General features: G+C 40.4%; 1 protein-coding gene across 1 annotated transcript; it reads left to right on the top strand.

Moving 5' to 3' along the window:
• Positions 1-4,559: 4,559 nt before the first annotated feature.
• On the top strand, positions 4,560-10,019 carry scn4bb (sodium channel, voltage-gated, type IV, beta b; the record flags this gene model as incomplete). Its single annotated transcript, XM_080509018.1, has 5 exons — positions 4,560-4,644; positions 8,343-8,506; positions 8,608-8,827; positions 9,609-9,738; positions 9,923-10,019. 5 exons carry the CDS (start codon positions 4,560-4,562, stop codon positions 10,017-10,019), a joined length of 696 nt encoding a protein of 231 aa, XP_080365144.1.
• Between the last annotated feature and the right edge of the window lie 1,991 nt (positions 10,020-12,010).

The following is a 12,010-nucleotide window of genomic DNA, read 5'->3' as shown; positions in this document are numbered from 1 at the left end:
AAATCACCGGCGTCATAACATGGTTGCGATGTATCAACAGTGAATGTTGAAGGGAACCGTAGTGTGGGAGTGTTCAACATACCAGCGCCAGCCACTCCCGCATGTGTCACACATGACAATGAGGTCCTGTACTGTCACACTTTCCTGCAACAGCAAGGCAAAGATTACAGTTCTTTAATCATCTATCTTATTGAGTCACTTTTTCTTAGTTTTTGGTAGAAATAAGGTGAAATCTAAACCACCAATCTGAGCCCACACTGACGAGACTGTGAATGTTTTTCCCTTCAGATTCAAAGAACCTCACCCGAGTGGAGTTGTATTTTTTTTTTGTTGGGGTAACTTGCAACCGATGCTTTTATTTCTGGATGAAAAGAAACTATTTAAGTGCTTTGTTGGGAGAGATCAAACTAAAGAGGAGTGGAGGAGGATTTTTACCTTAGACATGTAGGAACTTATCTGAACTATGCAAACCTCCCATTAACCACTGCCTGATTTTCTTGGTTTGATTTCCATGTTTTACTTTTTTTTTTTTGTAGGAGGCTCAAATGCTGGCACATGCAGGATGTGGGCCCTTTTTTTCTGATTTCCAGTTTTTATTGTGTCGATCCCAAAATGGGTATGTCATACTTGTATTAGTTCAGTGACTAAATACAGCCCTAGACTGATTAAATTGAATGTATAAAATAACTATGAATTTCTCAGTTTCAGCTTCGCTTTGACCATTTTCAAAAAAGTTTAAACCTTTTTGTGAGCAACCAGAGATTTACTTACTTAAAACAGCAATCTGGACTTTCACAAATTCACCATCACAGTATAGAAACGATGTCTTTCACAGCAATGTCTTTCTATGGACTGTTTATTTCTGGGCCTCAATGTCTGCCTCTATTGGACAATTTGAACATAGCAGCCTCTTTTATATGGAAATTGCACTTTATCTGTTCTGTGGTGTTTAACCGGGACTCTCAGCCTTAGGGCAGTATCTTTGACACACCTGGTCAACAAAGTCATATTTTGGTGGTCTTCGGATGTGCAAATCTAATTTTGACATCAGAACGGGTGAATCCTCCACCTGGACCCCAAATTGGAAACAACTGACTCAGGGCACCTTCGGAAAGAGAAGAAAAAGATATAAATCAGGAAATAAGTAGCTTCACAGTGGCCTTTAATTTTGAAGCTTGTTCAGTGATGTTCTGTATTTTACACGAGTTTTCCTTGATTGTATTTTACATTGAAATGCAATAGTCTGATAATCATCCTCAAATAAGATCATTTTTTTATAAATGCGTTTCAATCAGGTTTAACATTTAGAAATGTTTTTCATATAGCTCGAGTGTTTTGTTCTAGTGTTGTATTCATGTAAATGGGGTAGTATAGCTTTAAGTCAGCAATGCATAGTGGGTGCAGAAATGTGTCCCTGACTGTCTGTTGTTGGGGGCTGCAGGCTGCTGCTGCTGCTGCAGTGACGCTCGATGACACCTATTAAAAGCCAAGGGTGTACCTGCATGGTGAATAATCACATGGGACACACAATGAACACAGAATCTGTCCATAAGGCAAGTTTGCTTGATGGCGTAACTCAACTGTAGTTATAGTCTTCCTGCACAGGTCTGCAGCAGTTCTCTGTCTTTATGCAGCAAACACCCCCCCCCCCCCCCCCCCCCTTATTGCAGTTCTGGAAGAGTTCCCACTACTGCTGCATTGATACTCCAGTGGAGGGGCCTGGAGAGGAGAGTGGCGAGCCCACAGCCTGGGTGCATTATCTCTCCCTTCACAGGAGCTCCACACCCTTAGACCCAGCCTCCACTGTCCACTGTCACCTTGTAAAGCTTCTGCCCCCCCCCCCCCCCCCCCCCCCCCCCCCCCCCCCCCGCATGTGTTTATCCTGGAGTCCTGAACAGGATAGGTGTCGTTGTTGGCACATGGGAGGTTTTTTTTTATGCCCTTTCGGAGCTCCACTGGTTTTCCTCAGGATATTAAACACAGTAGCAGGAACTGTGGTCATTCAATATCCTGTAAGTCATATTACATTTCAATACAGACAGACTTTCCGGTGTTATGTTTTACTGTTTTTGCTGAGTCAGAGTCATACCAACTCTACTGGATCAAGATTGTACTACAAGGGAAAAGAAAATACTAATGATCATTTAAAAGGATCTTCAGGAATTCCACATGATTAACCCTTCATTTGCCGCTCATTGTCATGCATGCAAATTTCAACTCTTGAGAGTTGTTTTGAGATTCAAATATTTGCATAAAGTTTGTATGTACACAAATATGCCGGGATGTGTAAAATTGAAAGAAATCAAACACAAATTGGAATTAAAATGTGATGGATTTATCACTGGATTTCTGTAAACGATTGTCTGTACACTACAAAAGCATAATATGAATTGCTAGATGCGTTGGAAAGTGTTTGAAAGTTGAACTAAACAATCTATCCAAGTACGGTAAATTTTTTTCTGCCATAAAACAAATCACTCCAGTTGAGCATCCTGCAGCTTGTGAGGCTAACAGAAAAATAATCAATAATACTCAGCCTAATAAACTACTCAGTGAATACTTAGTGTAGGAAGTGTCAGCAAAGTCGACAAAATACAGTATAAGCTTACATGCCCGTCATTGTGACTGAAGTTTCCTTACAAATTTTGGTCTTTAGATTTTTCATCTGGGATGAAGAATTTTCCTTCTGTGCTGAAACGACTGATTGCATTATGCGAGGAACATAAAGAGGATGTTATTTCCGAAAGGATGTGTAGCTGTCCTTGACTCCTCTGTCTGTGTGACTCTCCCTCAACCCATTTGTCAAGCTCTGTCACATGTTCTCAGCTGCAACCTAATTAGAATACGAAGCAAACCTTTCGACAGCATTATTTTTTTCTTTTTAAAGAAATATCTTTGTGCCGTCAACTCATATTGGGGCTTGACAGATGTGCAAACTTAGGTGTATGAATCCAGTGTTTGTCACGTCTAAAATGGAATAATCAAATCTGAAAACTCTTAAGCTAAGCACTTCCTCATACCACTCCCTGAAGAATACACACACAAGGCTATGCTGATGGTGACTGATGGTTTATACATTTATGGAAAGAAGCTGTCCTGCTGTAAAAAAAAAAAAAAAAAAATCATAATGCTCATGCATATAAAATATAGTTTGACCTTCTGTGCATGGCATGATGCTCCTCATACAGTAGCTGTGAATGCTGATTATCCTGAGCTGAGGTAATATGATTGAGAAGAGGGGAGGAGAAGAGAGGAGCTTGGGGAAGTTAAATGAAATCAAGAAAAAACCCCCCAGAAAAAATAAACTCTTTTCAAACTTGCTAATAGAAAAGAGAGTAAGTACTACTGGTGCTGCAGTCCTCTAATGTTAAGAAAGATGACGTTCACATCGAGAGAACCCATGAATGAATTATGTTTGTATAGGATTGTGCGTCTGGCCGGCAGCTCTGGGGCTGCATTACACAAACTCCTCCCCAACCTGCACTGCAGAACTTTTCTCTGATCTTAACAGTCTCCCTGACAAAAGTGCCTGAGTCTGCATACACGCCCCGAGTCAGGAGATGGGAGGAGGGTGCAGAGCAGAAAGGAGGAGTGACTGAGGGTGTTGGAGGGAGAGAGCGAGAGAGAGAGAGAAGAGGGGGGGGGGGGGGGTGAAACGGATGTTGGGGCAGGTGAGGGAGGTGAAATAGAGAAAAGGAAGAGAGGAAAGGGGAGCCGTGGCACGTGGCCAAAACAGAGGACAGAGAAAAAGTTGTGAGATAGCTGGAGGGACGAGCAGGGAGGGGGGGCTCTCTTTTACTGGGACTCGGCTGAAGAGGACCAGGGGAACTGGCATCTGTTGGTCCGTTCGTCTCTGTCTGTTTCTGTCTTCGTCTTCTTTGTGTGTCTCATCCCGTCCGGCACTGCAACGTGGCTGTCTCTGCATTGAAAGTGCTGCCTGGCAGATTCTCCTTGAGTGAACCCTGACTATGCGCAGCGACTGTGTGCCGTTCAGCTTCTGTCCCATCCACACTGACTCAGCTGTGCAGGCAGCCGGCCGGCCCCTGAGTGTGCAGCAGTCGCAGCAGGAGGTAGGCATGACGACACTTTACCTTTACCTTACCATCAGATCTTGTGTCCTTTCATGGAGTGGTCAAGTTCAGGCGTACAGGCAGGGGATGTACACAAGTACTACTTACCACTATGTGTGATTTGTTTTTTTTAATGGCAAAATGCGTTTCTCTGCTTTCCTGATGCCTCACATCCTCTCACCTTCTTCTTTTTCACCCCTCTCTTCCTCCTCCTCCTTCTCCTCCTCCTCCTCCTCCTCCCCCTCCACTTCCTCCTCTGCCCTCTGTCTCACCTACAGTCTCGTCTATAGGATTGCTCACAGGCAGACTCGCATCCCTCAGAGAAACAGAAGGTCCAGCATTGGCGTGCCTCAACTGGGATTCAGACATCCAGAGGGATTTAACCCATTGCACCAGAGAGGCTGCTCTAGACTAAAGGATTTTCTACCAGCTACCTGAGTTGGGGCTGGATCCAGCAGAACCATTTGTTTTGGAGCAGATCTGGCTGCCATGGAGGTCCGGTGGATTGAGTTTGAACCCAAGAAGCTGGGCCCACCTTTCACCGTCCTCAGTCTGATCTCCACCGTGCTGTTTGGTAATGTTGATCTCTTATTTGTTTGTTATTATTTTGTCAATCCACTTGTCTGCTCTGCAGTCCTTGCGCCACCACTGAAAGGTTTCACATTTTCTCTTTCTAAAGAACATCACGGGATTTTTCATATTGAATTAGTGTTGTTTAGTAATGCATTGATGCTATTCTACTTTTCTTCATCTCCGGCATGCGCAGAGTAAGTTTGAGGTCTAAAGGTTGGTATCACATGATTACTTTTGTTGCCATGTTGTTACATTTTATCTGATAAGCCTAAACTTTTGCTGGTTCAGCTTGAAATCATAGAAAAGATATGATTATTATATTATCAGCATTTTGTTAAACGCTTACAGATTATAAAATTGCAATCAAAGTATTCCAGGTTTTCACTGATTTGTGTTGGTCTGCAAAGTATAGGCATGTCAACAAGAGAAACTGTCAGCAGAATCAAGTGACACTGAGGAGGAGCGCTGCATCAAGCAGCCGTTCACAGCATTTTGTGCAGGTCCAGATGCACATCTGCAGTTATAGAGCCGCAGAAATGCAGGGGCGGATTTCGTAGAAACTATCTTTAGTTTATATGTGATTATTTAAGTCTTAAGGTCAAGATAATTAAGGTGTTTTGCTTTGTAGTGTAACAGAATAGTAGAGATATGACGATGTTGCAGGTTGATTCACATGCAGATTGAAGAATGTCATCAACAATGCCCGTGAGTAGGCAAATATGTGGCGTGCTGGTATCGTTCCATGTGATAAATCTTGAATTATTTCCTTTTTACATTCATCATTACAAACCTCATCTTCCAAACCTGTATATGGGTTGGGAGCATCACTGCAGTAACAATGCAGCAAACATGCATTAAAAGTTCTGCGGCTTGTGCTAAAAGCTGACAGCTCCAAAGTCAAGTCAAGAGTACCTTGTCAATAATTCAGAGACAATCTTCAACATTGATTCCCCAATGGGAAACTTCCCATGGATATGCATTTTCACACAAAGAAATGATTATTAGTACAATGTGTGTGAAACATGCTGACTTTTCGTGTTTTCTTTCATTAGAACAAACATGAAACATCTTGGCTATTTATAACAAACGCTCCACACAGATGCAGGTGGGCCAAGCAGCAGAGCAAAAGGTGCTCTCTCGCAAAGCCGCTAGGCATCAGCATATACTGAGGTAATATAAGGGTGTTTGTTTTCCACTGGGAAATGAAGATAAAGTACTTGATTGTACAACGCAGTCACGGAGCAGTGAACGCATCATTCAGCTTTGGCTAACACCTAAACTAGTTACTTTTCATGTGTTAACTGAATATTTTTGCTATTGAAGCGCATTTTTATTAAACAGTGTTGTGTATTTGTATTGTTGGATTCACTGAAGAAGAAGAGAAAAAAAGACCTTGGTGTTTTGAAGTTGACATTTGTAGGCCAGAAAGTGGAATACCACTGTTCTACTTTCATCTGACGCATCAAGACGCACCACACAAGTTTTTAATGAACCTTTGGATAAGACATGAAACGAAGAGAAGACGCGTCTCTTTTGAATGTGTTGGAGTCAAACCAGAGGGAAGATTAAGGTGTTGCAAAAAGAGAAGAAGCCAGATGATTGCATACCTTTATGTTGTCAGCAGCTTCATTATCTGCACTGACGGAAACTTCCATCCATCTTCTATACTGCTTAGTCCTGTTCAGGGTCATAGGACTGACATAAACAAGTATTGTCATAAAGGGAAATGAAAACAAAAACATTGCGAAAGAGGCCTGGGACAAATAAAACTGCATATATAAAACCTGCATGAATGAGACAAGTGATGCTGTCTCTCACACGTCACTGTTCATCTCGCTGGTTTTTTTGCAAGCTCACTGTGCTGCATTGAAGCAAAGGAAGAAAAGATTAGAGGGAGAGGGGAGTTTTTGAGATGGCAAGACTGAGAGAAGAATGAATCAATATCATTCCCACTTACAGTTCACTTATCTTCACTCCTTATTTGCTGCAGCGGTGCTTGTCGGATGTTAGAAGAAAAGGTAATAAATGGTACAATCGCAGGAATGTCAGAAACAGCGCGGGACATGTCAGAGTTGCTCCTGCGGCCGCTGATTATGTTCATTTCATATGTCAAACCTCTTCTTTCTGCCAAGTAAGCAGCTTGAGCCTCACATACCTAATGGAAGCTTTACGGTGTAAAAAAAAAGAGAGCAAACCGACTTGGTTTCTGTCCTTGACCTGCTGAAATGTTATACTGCAGCTACTGTATTTGCTATGACCTTGACACACGAGAACAAAACTGAGACGTTAACAGGATATTGCAAGACCTGCTTCATTCACAGTCAACAAAATAAGATAAAAGGGCCCAGGTGAAGCAGATTTTTTTAATCTTATATCCAGTATTTGGTGAAAGTTATAATGTAATAGTGAAAACTTCCTGATGCTGTCTGACCTGGTTGGTCCCTGGTGTACAGTTACAGCTTTCACATAGTCCACAGCAGATTTCATCCTCTCTTATTTACAGTAATGTCACAGCAAGGTCGTTGCAGTGTTTTTGCTCCCGGGGACACAAACTTTAACAAAGATAGATTTACAATGTATGTGTGATAATCTTGTCATGTCATTACAAATTAGATTGCCAGTAGGTTTCATAACTACACAATTTAGATTAAATAGATTCACTGTGTAAATGCGAGTGTCTTTGAGTGTAGCTAAAACACATTTAAGTGCTTTAACCTACATGTTATTAGTGATTTGGTGTCTAAAAACTGCAAGCGAATGCATATGTACCAGACAGCACTCAATCACTTTGGCTTTAAACAAAATATCATTTTGATATTGGATTGTAACTATAAAACTACCACCTGGAGAAATGTAATCTGATTTAAATTGAAGATGGAAGGACATGGAAACAGTGCAATACTAACCACTAACTTGGATACCATCACAGGCTGGTTTGGTTTGGATGAACCAACATATGAGAAGAGGTTAGTTTAATTAAACCTTCACACTAATAACTCACAGATAATTCCTGCTCTCAGACCTATTTTCATATTTTCACAATAATATTCTAGGCATTTTTAAAGTGTAAATTGGACAAACAGGTTTAACTTAGTGTGCTTTGCTATGCTAACCAGTTTTTGGTTCTTAATTCATCATACAAACACCAGAGTGGTTTTATTCAATTGAGTTTTATTTCTATAGTTTGTTCTATGACATAATTTCACAGTCCTTAGTATGCAGCCAGATCATACAGCTTTAATCTACATGACCATTGCTTTCAGGCTAACAAAACCATTTCTTTAACAGATTGTCTAGCTCACTGACATTTAGTGTATTATTAGTTGGTTGAGGATTAAAAACCATCATTAGCTGACCAATAACGTGGGGAGAGACTCGATAGATTTAATAAACAGAATCATCATGGAACTATGCCATGGAAAGCCCAAATATGTATAATTTTAGTTAAAAGAGGCTCAAGGACTCAGGAACTCATATACATCTTTGGAAAGCCATTGTATATTTACAATATGTTAGTTTGGAACTATCTAAACAAAAGCTATTGCGGCTCAAATATTGTAAAAATGATTGAGCACATTTGTTCAAAGCTTGCATTATAAGAGACCGCAGAGCACACAGACTGTTCTTCCAAATGAGTCGCACACAAAAGTTGATACTTCTCGTGCATAACTTGAATTTTCTGATCTCCTGCCTCCTCAGGTGCCTGGTCTACTCAGGCTCTCGAAATGTCCGTAGGGAAGATTCCCTTCCTGGAAGCAGTGAATGGAAGTACAGTCATGTTGCCCTGCATATACGCCAGCTGCATTGGGATTGATAGGCTCTATTTCAACTGGCAGTTCAACAACAATGGCACCATGCAGAAGGTAAAAGCAATGAAAGACAATGAAAGATTCAGCTTCAGATTTTGGTGATCCTGTCGATGGTTATTTTTTTGGGGTGATCAACAGCTTGCTGACATTTTCAGGTGTGTGAGTCCACAATCCCATCAGAGGAGGTGGAGCCACATGTGGTTATCTTTCGAGACCGGGTGGAGTTCGTGGGCAAGAACCATCTCAACAACGTCTCCATCCTGCTGTGGAACATCACCTTCGAGGACGGGGGCCTGTACACTTGCTATGGAAGCAATCCCAAAGAGAAGAACAGGAACCACAGCGCCGTCTTCAACCTCATTGTGGTGGACGAGTGTAAGTGCACGAGGTTTCTCAAAGTCACAGTCATAGTTATGTTCACCTTGATTTTCAATACTTCAGTTAAAAATCAGTTATTGTTAAACTCAGCTCAACCTAATCGTCATGAGTTGACGTTGGACATGGTTTTATTCGTTCATCTTGGTCAGAAGCCACATGGAGTTAATTTTTTAGTGGGCCGGACTGGTGAAATATTACAATAATAACCTTTAAATTTAAACTTTAAAGTTTATCTTTGTTGTGGTGCAGAGTATATGTGATGATCATATCTATATTTTTGTGAAACCAAACAATTACTACAGAAAATTTAAACAATCTCAATGTGAAGCCAATTTTAATGAAACCATCTGCTGAAAAATACACAAAAACTACAAAATTACTTATCTTATAACTGTTGCATTATGCAGGTTTTACATATTCACCTTGACAGCCGGAGTTTGAGGCATGTTTGATGCTTTCTTTGAAATTCATAAAATTTGCGGGCTGGTTGTGGCCCACGTGCCTTATTTGTGATACCCATGATCAATAGGCAGTCATTTTCTCTGGTGACGGTTTAAAGCATTTCATTGCTAAAGAAAATATAATGAAATAGTTTTTAGAAGAACATCCATTCTTTTTAAAGTGTAGACTTGACAAATCGTGTTACGGTAAGCATAGTGTGTGCGTGTGTGTGTGTGTGTGTGTGTGTGTGTGTGTGTGTGTGTGTGTGTGTGTGTGTGTGTGTGTGTGTGTGTGTGTGTGTGTGTGTGTGTGTGTGTGTGTGTGTGTCTGTCCACAGTGAGGGTGGTGGACAACACACTGACCATCATCATAGCGTCGGCAGTGGGCGGAGCCATTGCACTGCTGATGGGCTTCATGCTGCTCAAGAACTTCACTCTCTTTGTTCTTTCCAAGCTTGAGGAGAAAAAGTGAGTTCCCACAACATCCTGTGTGCGTTTCATGGTGTTTCATCACATCACACAGACGGTGCTTGACGCCGTGTTCGTTCAGCCGGTGTACATGCGAAAGTAGATTTCAGAGCTGGAAGTTTGCAGTGTGTCTGTGAGCTCCACTTCTGATTCTCTCTCTCTTTTTGTTTTCACCCCTCTGCAGTAAGGAGTGCCTTGTTACTTCATCAGGGATTGACAACACAGAAAATGGCCTCTCGGGATCCAAAGCGGATTCAAAACCAACACCAAAAAAGAAATGAGACAATGCATGTCACACAGCATGAGTGCTCATATTTGTATACCTTTTTTGCATATTTTTTGTACATGCATATGTGTTTGCACACACTCATTATGTTCAGGTGGGCATCTGAAGAGCTCTGGCTGTGGCTTTCAAATACCAGATATATTCATGTCCAAGCAACTAGACCAAATGAAGTAGTATCTTCTTTTAATTTAATTTCCTCGATTTCAATGTAACCATCTCTTTACATTTCAATGAAATACAGAAGAAAATGCAATAATTCCACATTAACATAGGCGACAATGGCAAAGCAAATGATCCTTTAACAGGAAGAAACTTCCAGCAGAAGCGGACTCAGAGCTGGAAGTTTTAATCATACTGAGCCGGAAAACAGTTATCAAACATTTCTTAATGTACTTTATGTCATTTACTAATGAACACGTGGCCTTATTTGGCACTCAGAGCAGAATTAACGATTGTAGTGGAACAACTGCAAAGAACTTGTTCGATTCAAATGCTCATTCTCCTCATGATTTTTAGAGGCTCTGGATGACAAGCAATTAATGTGTTGATTTAGTCCTGAAGATTTGTTTATTCAAGGCATCACTACTTGCGAAGTCTCTGCTTTAATGTTTATGCTCAGTCCATTAGTTATGCTTTTTCATTTAATCGCGCGCAGAGACCGAATCTAAAAATGTTGTGCAGTTCTATGTTAGGGTTTGTGTTGCTGTTATTGATCTTGTAGCAACTAATTTAGTAAATTCATGTTTTTCTTTTGATAACCTCTGAAGTAAAATATAAATTTTTACTCAATAAAACAAAACTAAAGGGTAATTTATTCTTCTTCTTTTCACTGGTAAAAGTTTGAAGATTTTGAATCTAATTTGAATAATTTACTTTAAATTCACTTTAAAAACTGGTTTTAGTCATGCTGACTGTTGGTTGATTGAACATAAACAGTGTTAATGACACAATCTTTGCCAATTCGCCAAGAAGTGATATTTGTCAATGTGAACACATTTTTCAATGGGTTTTGTTGGTAGAAATTAGGCCATTCAAACTTAAATTTAACACACTAGGCATCTTTTTTGTTCATGTCCATGTTTATACTTGTGTAAAGGGCCCTGTATTATTAAAAAGGAGATGCATAAAATAGACATGCAAATAAACGTACATTCAAGCTCCGGTATAAATAAATGCAGGAGTGCGACTACAGTCAGTATTGATAACTGTACCTACATTCTCATACAACATCTTGTGTACAGAACCTTTAACCTTTTTATGATGAGAGGCTCTAAAGACTTTTTTTAATTCATTAAACACAAACAGTTGAACAAAGACGTAAGACGCTTAACAACAATGAACAGTTGATATTAAATTACCTGATTCATGTTTTTTTGTGATTTGTTGCCATGTTATATCACTTTACATTTGTCGCCACAGCCAGAGTATAATAAGGATCTTTGACTGTTTCTCATTTAAAGTCAAAACAAAACACTTGAAACAACCACAAAAAAAAAGCAATGTATAAATACAGCTGGGCTGAATCCTTCTTTGACTGACACCAAGCTCACTTACAACAATAATGTCCTTTAATCTACTGCTCTACGTGCATTTACTTTCTGCATAACGCCTCCTAGAATATCTGATTCAAACGACTCTGGTAGATGGTCATCTTGACAGCATATCGCAGGATTCAGCCCAGTTCTTCATCCTGTTCTACTTCTTTGCTTGAAAACACCGGTGCCTGTTAGTGCTTCTATGCTCCTCTGTCAGTTCAGACGTCCTGCAAAGCAATTTATAAAACTCTGCAATCAGTGATGATGCAACAAGCTTTTGAACTGAAATGATAGACAATCCCCTGAACCCGACCCCCGACCCCCTAGAAAAATGAATGACCCTCAGATAATGCTGCTTCAAAGATAAATAATCAATGCATTTTAAGCATGTGCTTAAAATTTTAGACATAATGCTTGAGAGCAGGCATCTTTTTTGGAAATACGTGTTTTA

The sequence above is a fragment of the Blennius ocellaris genome, assembly GCF_963422515.1.
Source record: "Blennius ocellaris genome assembly, chromosome: 14".
Lineage (NCBI taxonomy): Eukaryota > Metazoa > Chordata > Actinopteri > Blenniiformes > Blenniidae > Blennius > Blennius ocellaris.
Note: the sequence above shows the minus strand (reverse complement) of the source record. Positions and strands in the feature narration are given on the sequence as shown.